The 13,418-nt window shown below is 42.4% G+C and overlaps 5 protein-coding genes across 5 annotated transcripts; 3 read left to right on the top strand and 2 right to left on the bottom strand.

Moving 5' to 3' along the window:
- Positions 1-182: 182 nt before the first annotated feature.
- Positions 183-1,493, bottom strand: AWJ20_3457 (uncharacterized protein; the record flags this gene model as incomplete). Its single annotated transcript, XM_018880474.1, has 1 exon — positions 183-1,493. The coding sequence occupies one exon, from the start codon at positions 1,491-1,493 to the stop codon at positions 183-185; it is 1,311 nt and encodes a 436-aa protein (XP_018738290.1).
- Positions 1,494-4,874: 3,381 nt separating this feature from the next.
- AWJ20_3456 (uncharacterized protein) lies at positions 4,875-6,527 on the top strand (the record flags this gene model as incomplete). Its single annotated transcript, XM_018880473.1, has 1 exon — positions 4,875-6,527. One exon carries the CDS (start codon positions 4,875-4,877, stop codon positions 6,525-6,527), a length of 1,653 nt encoding a protein of 550 aa, XP_018738289.1.
- Positions 6,528-8,227: 1,700 nt separating this feature from the next.
- Positions 8,228-10,516, top strand: STT3 (dolichyl-diphosphooligosaccharide--protein glycosyltransferase subunit STT3; the record flags this gene model as incomplete). Its single annotated transcript, XM_018880472.1, has 1 exon — positions 8,228-10,516. The coding sequence occupies one exon, from the start codon at positions 8,228-8,230 to the stop codon at positions 10,514-10,516; it is 2,289 nt and encodes a 762-aa protein (XP_018738288.1).
- A 196-nt stretch (positions 10,517-10,712) lies between these two features.
- On the bottom strand, positions 10,713-11,387 carry MHR1 (Mhr1p; the record flags this gene model as incomplete). Its single annotated transcript, XM_018880471.1, has 1 exon — positions 10,713-11,387. The coding sequence occupies one exon, from the start codon at positions 11,385-11,387 to the stop codon at positions 10,713-10,715; it is 675 nt and encodes a 224-aa protein (XP_018738287.1).
- A 1,062-nt stretch (positions 11,388-12,449) lies between these two features.
- Positions 12,450-13,364, top strand: SUR2 (sphingosine hydroxylase; the record flags this gene model as incomplete). The annotated part of the gene is made up of 1 exon (XM_018880470.1): positions 12,450-13,364. One exon carries the CDS (start codon positions 12,450-12,452, stop codon positions 13,362-13,364), a length of 915 nt encoding a protein of 304 aa, XP_018738286.1.
- Between the last annotated feature and the right edge of the window lie 54 nt (positions 13,365-13,418).

The following is a 13,418-nucleotide window of genomic DNA, read 5'->3' as shown; positions in this document are numbered from 1 at the left end:
GCCGCTTTAAGTTGAATCTGAAGCAACAGTTAATATAATATGGCGACAATATCTATTACTAATCTAGCTATCTAACAAAAGCGAGAAATGATACAAAGCAGAAAAAAATTGAAAATAAAATAAAATAAGTAATAATTCATAATCTGTCATATAACAGACCAGTAGGCGAAACGATACAATGTTTAAGAACCGCGACGTCTAGAACCAACTTTCAAACTCTTGACACGACGTAGCAAACCGTTTCCACCACCTCCATTGGAAGAACCGGAGTTGGCACTACCAGAAGCTAATTGTACAGTTATAGCAGGTGGAGACTTGGGATTGCTTTCTTCGCTGCTACGGACATAGTCCTCAGAAGTGGTAGTGACGTATTTTGGAGACGACCCGGATGAACCAGCACCACGAGAGTCAATTGGATTAGGGTGAGAACTCGTACGAGAGACGGGACCATCCGTGGAACCAGCTAGCTCAGGGTTGCTGGAGCTGGGGCCAGATGCCGAATTATACCGATGTGGTCGAGGAGGCACTGGTAAAGGACCAGAGTTGCTATTACCACGCAACCTCTGCACAAGCGACTTTTTTCTTCCTAAGCCATTTGCAACAGCACTCTGTTGTTCCTCTACCGACTGTTTGATCGCCTCGCGAGATGCTGGTGCTCCCTCAAGGAAAGTAGAACTGCCTAATCCCATGCTGAAATCACCATGAACAGGCTCCTCTTTCACACCAGGATTAAAAACTCGCTTACTCTCATCAGTTTCAGGAGATGGACGACGTGCAGATAGACCATTGTTCAGTCTGTTTCTGGCAGAGCTTGAAATGTTATAATCAAGGTAAGCCTCATCCACACCTCTACCCATAATAGTATTCTCAGTTGCATACTTATCACGATTTGGATCCACTCCGCTAATGCTGTTGTTTGCACCATCAGCAGGGAAAGCCATTACAGGAGCTCGCTTTGTGTTCTTATTACGGTGAGGAGTGCAAGCATCAAAGGGGCCATCATGGTGAAATGATCCTGGTCCAAATAGACCTGTTACATCGAGCTTATCAATAACGTCCAAAGGTTGACCCTTCTTGCGGCCACCTGTCTTGGATGACGTGTGCTCTTTAGAGGAGGACGACTTAGTACCCTTGCGTGATGAGCGTTCACGATCCGACTTGTCTCGGTGTGAGCGATGCTCACGGTGCTCACGATTAGAAGAACGATGGTGGTGATCATGGTCGCGATCCCCACTCCTATGAGGCGTGGTATCGCGTTGGTCGCTTTTGTGACGGCCATCACTAACAGGCTTAACAGGTGGCTCCATTAGTGAGGAGTCTGAGTTAGACCTTCTCTGCCGAGTAGTCACTACCGCTGCTGGTTTGGATGACGTTGGAGGACGCTGTGGGGGGCGAGCTTGTTGTTTAGGGAATAGGATGTTGGATTCGTCATCCTCATCGAAACTATCATCACTCCTATCATCGATAAATGGGTTGGTTGATTTTCTATACATTGTGTTTCTGTTTGGATTTGGTACTCTGATTGTACGTTAGTATTCGTAATAGAGGCATTTAAAACTATCTGTCGCCTGGCAATAATTTGATCACACCCTAACACTGCTTTCAACATGTAAATTTGCTGGTCCGTCCGTACTTTCATTGGATTTCCTTGTCTCCTTGCATTTCCCTCCTCAAATCGTTTAGCAAAGTTTGTAAAATGTCGAAACACCACCACCCCACCCCCTGTAGCCCGATTGTAACTGCCAGTACTAACCTATAAAAAGCGGTAATGATTATGGGTATAAACCAGACCAAAATAATAATTAAGCCACAACAAATAAAAAAAATTAACCCTATGAATAGCGAAGCCTGTTTATAAGTTTCGTTGTTTGCGGCCAAGAGACAAAAAAAGGCAAGGCAAACAGAATGTTCTTTTATTAGAGTTCTGGATTAGGATCCTCATCCTGATTTATTGCGAGTAAGGGGGTCCCCACTCTTAGAAGTATAAGGCTGGGTAAATAAATGGCAATTATTGAGTTGGGAGGAGATTGTGCAGGCAGGATTAGGTATAATGAAATCACTCTATGTACAGCCATCTTCTTTCGGTAGCCAGTAATGTGCAGCGTGCAAGGCATCATTACGAGTGTGTGATGTGTTGTTATCGAGCGAGCATTGGATTAGCGAAGACAGCTGCACCTTAGAGTAGGTCGTTAGGTATCACACGAAATAGCAATAATATGAGGCCATAGCTGGTCATGAATAAAGACTGTATAGTGCGGCTTTCCCATATTTGACCAATACTAAAATGAGCTCGTGTGCTATATTACGATTCAACTGACTAACAGCTAGCCCAGCCATGACTGAAACATTGTAAGATACGCGTCAAAAAAATACGACCGCACGGTTGCTGGTGTGGGGGATGCAGCATTACGCGTTTAAGACAGGGGTATATCCAGTTCGGGCAAAATTTTTCTGAACCCTGGCTGGAAGGAAAGAAATGCAAGTCGGGAAAATCTGGTTATCACGGAGGTATGGGTATGGGGAGCGAATTAAGTGGAGAAAGGCGGGAGCAGATTTCACGAGTCGAAAGAGAAAATCATAACAAAATCAGGGTATACACAAATCCAGATCAGTCGCAAATTTTGTTTCAGGGGGGAAACAAGATCATAACAAGCCCCAAAAAAAACAGTGGTATCACGGTGCTGGCCATATTGACGTAAAATCAGTTGGGTAAAGTAGATGATATAGAAAATAAAATGATAAGAGCGCACTTATAGTGGTGATGAGATAGGAGACACAGTGAAAGTAATGAACAGAATGGAGGGTCATAAACAAATTGCCAATACTGTCAATACCAGTGCTTGGACTAAAATACTTACCGTCTAATATTATCAGCTGAATTAGAAGAAAAAGTCGAGGTCGGGCGAGAAAGACTATGATCAGAAAGTGAATAGGATTGCATTGCCAAGATTCGAAGCTGATTTTGTTGTGAATTAGGTGCAGAGGTACCGGTAGGACTGGGCTGCGGTTTCAACGAAGTTCGGTCAATAAGACCGGCTGAATGGGATCTTTGCTGCTGTGCTGCGGGAATGATGAACCGACCATTGGAAGGAACTTCATTCGTATCTCTAGGAAAATACTCGTCAAAAGGGGATGAAGCGGTCCATGTCGAGGAAGCCGTGGACTGTCGGAACGGGTTGTTGGAAGATAGAGGTGGTTGTGGCTGAGACACCTGTCGACTATTGATGTAGCCAGGAAACTGTTGGCGTTGTTGAATCATTGTCGGGGTCTATACCTAAAACAAGCTGAAAAAATGACCTGTCAATCAAGTTTAGAACTTCGAAAAAGGGAGCGGATTGGTCGGTTCGGTTTCAATGGATATTTTTATAGTGAACCAATGGAATTTTTTTTAAAAAAGACAGAGACCGGATACTGACAAATAAAAGTAAACCGAAATTTAAGCAAGATACTCGATAAACAGATAATTCGAGAGGGTTCTTTGAAGCTATAAAGATACGGTTGCAAAGGCAAACAGTTCTCTATCAATGTGAACCCTCGAAAGCCAAAATGCAAATCAAGATCTTTTGAACCTTCTTTCTTAATTTAGGTTCTATTTTAGAACTTTCAAATTGAACTAAAACTTTAATTCAACAGAAAGTGGTTGTCAAAATAACGGAGTGTCAGTTGATGATGGGTAACTAAGTATATACATGTAAGGAGGGGAAAGAGCTGAAAGTCGCCGAATATAATTATGTGATCAAGATCTGGTCTACCCACCGAGACGGGCTACAAGTTTGTAGCCTATGCACCGATGTGCATACGTGCTGTCCCCAAGTGTATGGGAATAGTGCTGGTACCGCTGGTATGTAATGGGTAAAATTCTTGTTTTGGATCTGTGTACGTTTGCACCTGCCGCTGCCGCCCACTTGTTTCCACTCACGGGGACAGGTCCCCTGCTGCGCATTTGTGGTTGTCGATCCTTCTACACACTGTGGTTCACGATGGTCCTTCCCCTCCTCGCATTCAATTCGAGCACCCTTTTCGAGTCACTTGGACCTCTTGAGCCCGACTTAGGTTTATTTGGACGTTCCTTAAGTAATACGGTAACTAGTCACTTTGCTTCTATTTATATATATAATAAACAGGCCGGACTTTCTCTCTGAAAACAGTAAATCGTGAATGTGTGTAAATAAGAGCTACTTTGGACGATGAAAGGGGGAAGGAACGACGCGCGCGCTCCTTTGAGAGCTGCCGATGGAAGTGCTCTCCCTAACAGCAGGCTTGAGTCACATGGATGCCAACCTGCGATCGGACCCGCCCCTACCAGAAAAAAACGTTTGAATACATGCACAATTCTGTACAATTGGCCCCTGACACAGCACTTGCGCTACCCTCGTGCCGCATTAGCTTGTTATGCTGTTCTATACCCCACCCCACCCCTCCTCGCCCTACCCCTGACAAGATCTGGTCTTGAGTGAAAATCTGATCTGATTCACTCTGATCTAGCAGTGAAGAGTGAATTTAATCAGAAGTACCATTTCTTAATCGTGGATAATATATACTCATGATCCTGTGCATTATCTTGCCAACCAGCCACATCCCCCTGCGAAGTTGAAACAACAAAGCCTCGGACAGTACCTAGCCGTTGGTGCCATTACGGGCCGTCAGCCAGAGAGCCGCCTTGGACTTCGCGCAGCCACTGTGGTATGGCGTGTGGTTGCCATGGTGTCACGTCGGCAGTCTCTATAACGTCTAAACCTCCGTAAGCAGTAAAACCGGTGCGCCGCACGTTCGCCGCACATATGCCGCAGTATGGCTTATCGAGTATCGAGAAAAGATAAGGTCCCTGCTGTTCACCACCTATTAACCCAGTTAATTTTGTTGACATTTTAAAAATGATCAGTGTTCTGGGACTGATATTTCAGTCGTCCCTATTTATAGGGTCAGGAATAGTGTCTGGAGTGTGGTTTGATAGGTTTTTTTATCGCAAAAGTGCCATTAGCTCTGCTGCTAATAATAGTAGTGGCGAATCAACCAGCACTGTTGTGGTACGTTTGTTGTCAAACACAACAGTGTCATTGGCTGTGGTATTAGCTCAACTGGTACTATGTGAGATTGGAGGTTGGGTTGCTCCAGAGGCTAGGTTTGTGGTGTGGAAGGTAGCGACGACCGCCCTTCTGGCTTTGGTGGGGCTTGTGATTCCTTTTGCTGAAATAGTAATCTGGACCCGAGGCAGTAGCGGTGGTACTAAATTGCGAGGCTTTTGGGCCTGTTTATTGTATGCTGTTTACTTATTGCTATTTGTTGGAGTCGGTCATTATATTCCCATGGATACTTCTGGTACGCTCAAACCATCGAGTTTGGGAGGAGCCAATACTGCTGCTCAAAGTAACGCCAGCGGTAGGTTCAGCAGTTCAGGCAGCTATTCACATAATGCTAGTATTTTTGCAGCAGACTTGCAACTTAGCTTCAGTGAGTCTGTAATTACACGAATAGTATTTGTAGGGGTCACAGCTATGGCTATCTTGTGCGGGATCTCGACAGTTTCTGCCCCTTACACCGTCTTTATTTCTAAACCCAGCCCTGTAAGCCAAGCTGATATCGATAGACTAGATGGAGCTATTACCACCACCGGAGCTCTAATTGAAACAAAGAGGCATACTATTCATACACTTAGGTTAAAACTTTCTCACAGGGTACACACAAGTTCATCGACTAATCTGATGTTGAAAGTATTGAGTACCTTACGGGTCGGAGCAGGTGACGAGCTGGCAAATGAAATCAAGGCGTTGGATACGGAAATAGATTCGCTTCAATCAATGAAGTCTGATCTTGAAAGAGATTACGCCTCTTTGAAAGCGAAATATCATAATCAGCAGTATTCACTTACTTTTCAAGGAAGACTGAAAACGAAACTGTATTTTGTGTTTGCTGTATATTGTTTATACAGATTTATCAACATTATGTTAATTCGGAATCCGTTTATCTCTTCTTGGAATATATCGCGACGTATTTATGGATCTTCTTCTGCGTCTGCTTCGAAGGGTGAATCTGACGCCCTGGTCATGTCTTTGGCTCATATGGTGCAGCTCATTTCACCACAATCCGAAATTGAAGCTCTGTCCCGTCAGATTGGTTTTGCTGTATCAGGATTATTATTCCTTGCTTCCATTTCAAGTGTTGCCACTACTTTTAGTACGCTGTCGAAAGCGCTCCCTTTTCTGAATTTCAGGAAGCATTCTAATCACCATGGTGCTGGCGCAAACATCCCTTTGACTGGACTCGTGATATCTCAGGTTCTTGCAGTCTATGTCATTTCTACCTCGTTGCTCCTAAGAAGCAATTTGCCTTCCAAAATGTCCTCTGCAATAACTTCGGCATTGAGCTCGCCATTAAATGTCTCCTCTGTACAAGAGTGGTCTGACTCAGTAATTTTTGCCTCTACTTGTGTTATGTTGGTTGGCCTCTACCTGGCTAACAAGTATAGATCGGCCGACGAAGTGTCTCTGTATGATGAGGAGGCACTTATAGAGACTAAGTTCGATTAGTTCTATATTTATTATTTTATTTATTTACTTGTTTAACCTTGTGTTGTAATTTAATTTTTAATTGATTTTAATATTACTAGTAGTGCCATACTAAACTTAAACTCTGTGCTTATCTTACATATACTGTAGATCATCGACATTTTCTGCCTCACCTAGAACTGTGCAGCGATAAGAATGACTGATGAATTCGATTTCCTAAGAAATGCGAATTTATTTCATTCAATGCTCCAGTAAAGTTTGTTGATACTCCCATATTCTTCTCCTACAGACTGGGTACGGAGCAGAACTTCGGCTATGAGAAACAGCCGTCGGGAGAATTCGACTATATACAACCAACCATGAACCTGAAATTTTTGAATCGTATAATCATTAGAATTGATATTCAGCTACATTTTCGCTGTTTTTAGGAAGAATAATAAATAAAGTTAGAGGGCCTCTGATTCTATGTGGCTAGCTAATTTAATTAGCTTTTCGATCTTAGAGCTATGCTGCCCAAGGGACTCTACGGCCCTCTGTTTAGCATCAGTATCCGATGTAATATTGGGTGGAATCAGAGTGATGGGAGATCCTTTTTTCCAATTGGAAGTGCTGGTAGGATATTTCTTTGCGTGTTTCTGATTGAGTTCTGTTAATAGGCGAGTGTCCTCCCATTCTTTTGGCAAACCCAGAACTGACCGCAGTCTGTCTGTTCGGATCTCCAAATAGCCAGAAACTATTCTATCATAAACTGTATCGTATACTTGTGCTCTTGCAGACGAAACAAGAGCAGCAAGCGAGGGTGAATATTGCCCCCAAGGGAAAGATTCAATTTCTCTTATCTGGTCAAATTTGAGACTCGCAAGGGCATCGATTGACTTAGCTGTTTCTACAAGAAGCGCAGAGCTTGAATAGTTCTTTGGTGGTGAAGATATCTGGTCATTGTCTGTAATCGCTTCTTGTTTTTCCATGTCTACATCCATATTAGATGTACCTGACGCATTGCTGCCATCTCCAACGTCTGCCAATACGTCTTTAATTTCCGAAAACCTTCCATTAAGCTGAAGTACCCATAAATATGTGCTATAAAATAGTTCAGATTGTTCACTCTGCCAGGTCGTTAAAGGCGAACTCACGTGCAAAGCGTGTCCCACTTCTGACTCGTGTTCTGCTAGATATATCAGAAGCTTATCATAACTCTCAGTTTTGACATACTCTTTCACTATCGTATCCGAAATTCCTACAGCAGTGGCACTCTCATCACCTCCGCTGGATAATGGTAACTGAGGAGCTATATCTTCTTCCGAAGCCATGTTTTTTTTGGGCTACTAACTGATTTTAAAGTCAAGTTAACAATGTCAGTCTGCAATGTTGATGGGGGCTGGTATCTTTAGCAGCCGTATCACATGTGGCATTCAGGGATCCATGGAATTAAGATCCAAAGTTATGAGACTTTTAAGAAAACTTTCTTGTACTTATATCAATATTCGATTCCTCCGCCTCTTATATTAGTGCTCTAAGATTATTTCCAGTACCAATGTTCTCCAAGTCCTAGTCCTAGATAAGGTCTCAGACAAGCTTCCCATATGCACGGCTGTTCAACTGCTAGCTAACACGCAGTGCAGTCGAGGAAGCATTCAGTTCGTTCTAGAGGCAGGTACGTACGTGTTCGGTTTGGTCGTGATTCCTCTTGACGAAATTGCTTTGTCATTTGTAAAATCAAGATGGCTCTGGTAACAGGCTTTCAGAAATCTGACAGGCAGCTCATTGATAATGCTCTCCTACTATTGAAAGTGAGCACTTTGATTTTAGTAGCAGGAGCTGCTATTTCGTCGAGATTGTTTTCTGTAATCCGGTTTGAAAGTATCATTCACGAATTCGACCCTTGGTTCAATTACAGGGCCACAAAATATTTAACTGAAAATGGCTTTTATAAGTTTTTGAATTGGTTCGATGACAGAACTTGGTACCCATTGGGAAGAGTCACAGGTGGTACTCTGTACCCAGGTTTAATGGTCACTTCCAACGTCATTCACACTGTTCTAAGATGGTTTTCACTACCAATTGACATTCGCAACATTTGCGTTATGCTGGCACCAGCTTTTTCTGGATTAACTGCTTATGTTACCTATTTGTTTACCACTGAAATGAAGAATGAGACTGCTGGCTTGTTAGCTGCTATTTTTATGGGGATTGCTCCTGGTTATATCTCTCGTTCTGTTGCTGGTTCTTATGACAATGAAGCCATTGCCATTACATTGCTAATGGTAACATTTTACTTTTGGATCAAGGCATTAAAACTCGGTTCCGCCCTTTGGGGCGGTCTCACTGCTTTGAGTTACTTCTACATGGTTGCAGCTTGGGGTGGATATGTTTTTATCACAAATATGATTCCCCTTCATGTGTTTGTCTTATTGTTAATGGGAAGATATCACTCAAGAATTTACGTTGCCTATTCTTCCTGGTATGCAATTGGCACATTGGCTTCAATGCAAATTCCTTTTGTAGGGTTTCTCCCTATTCGTTCCAGTGACCACATGTCTGCACTGGGAGTTTTTGGGCTGCTACAATTGGTTGCCTTTTCGGATTGGATACGTAGTCAAGTTCCTTCTAAGCAATTTAAGAATCTTATTATTGTGGCAGTCTTGAGTATATTGGCAATCTCCTTTGCTGGATTGATTGGTCTTACGTCTGCTGGCGTCATTGCTCCTTGGACAGGTAGGTTCTACTCTTTATGGGATACCAACTATGCCAAGATCCATATTCCAATCATCGCATCCGTTTCTGAGCACCAACCTACTGCTTGGCCCTCATTTTTCTTTGATAATTTTATGTTGATTTGGTTATTTCCTGTGGGTGTCTATTTATGCTTGAGAGAGCTTGCTGACGAGCATGTTTTTATTATCGTTTACGGCGTTCTTGCCAGTTACTTCGCTGGTGTTATGGTTCGTTTGATGCTTACTTTAACACCTATAGTCTGTGTTGCTGCTGGTATCGCTGTTTCTAGTCTGTTAGATGTCTATGCTGAGTTTGCAATCGTTGAGAGTGACGAGGCTGTGGAAAGCACTGTTAATAAAGGCGGTGACGTTCTAGAGGAAATTGATGTTACATCTAGTGGAACTAGTACTCCTGGAGTGTCTTCTGAAGAAGGCAGCATTTTCAAGACTCTTCTTAGCTCGAATAACACTATCAAGCCATTGTTAGCCAAAGCTGTGGTACTCATATCCTTCACAAGTTATCTATTCTTATTTGTCAAACATTGTACTTGGGTGACTTCTAACGCATACTCGTCTCCATCAGTGGTCCTGGCATCAAACCTTCCCGATGGTTCCCAGTTTTTGATTGATGATTTCCGTGAAGCCTACTATTGGTTGCGCATGAATACCCCAGAAGATGCCAAAATAATGAGTTGGTGGGATTATGGTTATCAGATTGGAGGCATGGCGGATAGAACTACCCTTGTTGACAATAATACCTGGAATAACACTCATATTGCCACTGTTGGCAAGGCCATGAGTAGTTCTGAGGAAGTAGCATATCCTATTCTTCGCCAGCATGATGTTGACTATATCCTTGTCATTTTCGGTGGTGTTATTGGCTTCTCTGGTGACGACATCAACAAATTCCTATGGATGGTTCGTATTGCAGAAGGAATATGGCCTGAGGAGGTCAAAGAGAGGGACTTTTTCACTGCCTCAAACCAATATCGTGTTGATCATGAAGCCACCCCCACCATGAGAGAGAGTATGATGTACAAGATGAGTTACTACCGTTTTACAGATGCTTTCGGTGGTAGAGATGGACATGACAGAGTCCGTGGGCAAAATATTCCTGCGTCGATGGCCCCTGAGCTGACAACCATTGAGGAGGCGTTTACCAGTGAGAACTGGATCGTCCGTATTTACAAGGTCAAGGACCTTGACAATGTTGGACGTGACTTCCCCAAGGCCATCAAGTTTGACAAGGGACAAACATCCAAAAAGAAAAGATCTCAAACTGAACTAAGACTGTAGAAAAATAGACAAAACTTTCATCATGTAACTATATGATTTCTAACCTGGTAACTGGCAATGAGATGATTACGAGACGTGAATAGTAGTCTCTACCGCTGTCTCAACAAATGAAAACCGCCAGTGTTGCCAAGGAGGCGAAGTAAAGGAAAATGCGACATGACTTCTCTTAACTATTTACAATTATACAAACTATTCACTATGACTGTGCTGCAGGTTCCGCGTATGGGCCTATTTTAAGGCTCTTAAAGAGTTCTTTCTCCTGTCGCCTAAAAGCAGTATATGCCTCCTTTGCTATTTTTTTGAGCATTACAGTCTGTTCCCGAGGATTATATTTGGGGAGATATGCATGGTTAACATTAGTGATGCCCTCCCAATACTTATCTTCTCCTCGTCTCCACTCGTTCTCCCATTTGATTTCGCACTCAAGATTCGATGCTTCCACAGCGCTCGCCAGGTCAGCCACGGCCTCCTGTGTGTATGTTGGTCTGAATTGCCCATAATACCAAATATTTTCATCAGTCGATTTTTTTCGCCAGTCATTAGCTTGTTTCTTCATTGATCTGTCTCTCATGAACCGTAATTGCACCAGATTTTCATAAAACGAAACTGCTGCCTCGGGATTTGGAAGTGTCACCACTGCAAGTGGTCTCCAAATATCCTTACGTTCGGCCTTTGGAAGCCTATTTTGCCAGTTGGCAAATTGAAATTGATTTTGAATATCAAGTTCTTTTGGATAAAGTGTCTGAGAGAACACTACTTGACCCGTTTCAAGATTTCTAAATGCAAATACATTTGGTCCACACTTGTAACGGCGAAGCCATTGTGCTGATTTAAGAGGAATGTTCTGTAACTTTGACGACAGGTTTTTCATCTTATACCTTTAGGAGCACTCACAAGTCGAATTCAAATTCTTGGAACCGACATGTAAATCAAAATCAAATTTCATGTCTGTAGCTTTTTAGGGCAGGGGTTTATATTTAAATCATCCCCTATTCCTATCTCTCGGGGCAAATGTGTTATTAAAAGCTATGTATTTCTAAATTCCATAAAAATATTTAGTCCCAATAACTTTTGCCATACTTTGAATATAGCAAAGCATTACAGGATTTCTTCATACCTGTGGCATGACGAAACTTCAACAATAAGGGGCCTAGTTGATTACCCACCAGCGGAGTAACCAGCCGCTCTTGTCGAACCTTGATGAGAGACTCCCCAAACGCACAAAAATCACATGAGAGATCAAACTTGTAACTAAAACTAGATATCTATCGTTCGAAAACGTTATTATCTCTCGTCGGTTGCCCAGACCCATTCAGCCCTGTACTAAACCCTGCAGGCACTCAGCGCCTTGCTCTCGAGATCCAGGTTAGCAATAGTCACATCTTTGTTATCTGTGTTTTACATCGGGTTTGATAACATAATGACTTGCTCACCTTGCTAAAATTTTACGACAGGCAATCGGTTTAATCCGGGCAGGTCGGATAATCTTTGCTCCCTGATTTTCTCCCATTCAAAATAATGCTGCGCGGATTCCCGTAGCAGCACGCATGCGCGCGGGCCCCTCGTGAGCTAATCTGGAAATTATTTATTTTTATCACGCTACTTGGAGTCTAGACACGACTGCTTGGCAGAAGACCTTATACAACGGCTCATATCACCATCAAGCGTCTAATAGAAGCTTGCTTCTGTTGCTCTGGTTGTAATATTTCTCTGCTCTTGTTACTCCTATTTGTCTAGCCCGTTCACTACTCTGAACGAGACGAGCTAGCTACTGGTCTTCACAACATTCCTTTCACACCACTCTAAACTTCAGGTCAAATTTGCATATTATTTCGTGGCCCAACTTTAGTCACAGTTCTCTCTGTGCGCTATAATTTTTCTATCTCGAATCAAGGCAGGCCTAATATTTTAGCATAAGAAACTTCACAACATCATGAATAAGACATCGACGCCTCCCGAAATCGCATTACGACCACAGCTGGATCTATTTCCAGGGTTCATTTCAGACCAAACTCTTGCCTTACTGGCCCCAATAATAGCATACTGGACATTTTCAACATTTTTTTATTTGTTGGATGAGATGGACTTGTTTGCCAAGTACAGGATTCACCCACCTGCTGAAGTAGCTAGTAGAAACAAATGTTCTAAACTAGAAGTGTTTAGAGCTGTAGTCCTCCAACATATTTTACAAACAGCAACAGGGTTACTTCTTAATAAGTTCGAACCTGCACAGATGACTGGCCATGAGAGTTACGAATTATGGAAAATCTCAATGAGGCTTAACGTTTCTCCAGCAGTTGCTCAGGCTATTTATTATTTAATCATGCCTGCCTTCAGACTGTTCATGGGTTTCTTCATTCTGGATACTTGGCAGTATATGCTTCATAGAGCTATGCACATGAATAAGTTTTTGTACAAACATTTCCATTCTGTCCATCATAGGTTATACGTTCCATATGCATTTGGTGCCTTGTACAACAGTCTTGTGGAGGGTTTCTTATTGGACACTGTGGGAGCTGGTCTCGGATATTTGCTTACAGGAATGAGTACAAGAGAGTCAATTGTATTCTATACCTTTTCCACTCTAAAGACTGTCGATGACCATTGTGGATACGATTTGCCCTGGGATCCATTACAGATCTTGTTTCCTAACAAGTCTGTGTATCACGACATTCATCATCAAAGCTTCGGAATCAAGACCAACTTTTCTCAGCCGTTCTTTATCCACTGGGATGAAATTTTTAACACAAAATACAAGGATACTAATAATTATATTCAAGAACAGAAGAGACAGCGTAAGCAAAGATATGAAGAATACTTGAAGAAGGAACATAAGAAGACGAAATAAATTTAGATGTAGTAATAGCTAACAACACATAATTCTTAATAATACTAATTTGAC

This window comes from Sugiyamaella lignohabitans, chromosome B (assembly GCF_001640025.1).
Source record: "Sugiyamaella lignohabitans strain CBS 10342 chromosome B, complete sequence".
Taxonomy (NCBI): domain Eukaryota; kingdom Fungi; phylum Ascomycota; class Dipodascomycetes; order Dipodascales; family Trichomonascaceae; genus Sugiyamaella; species Sugiyamaella lignohabitans.
Note: the sequence above shows the minus strand (reverse complement) of the source record. Positions and strands in the feature narration are given on the sequence as shown.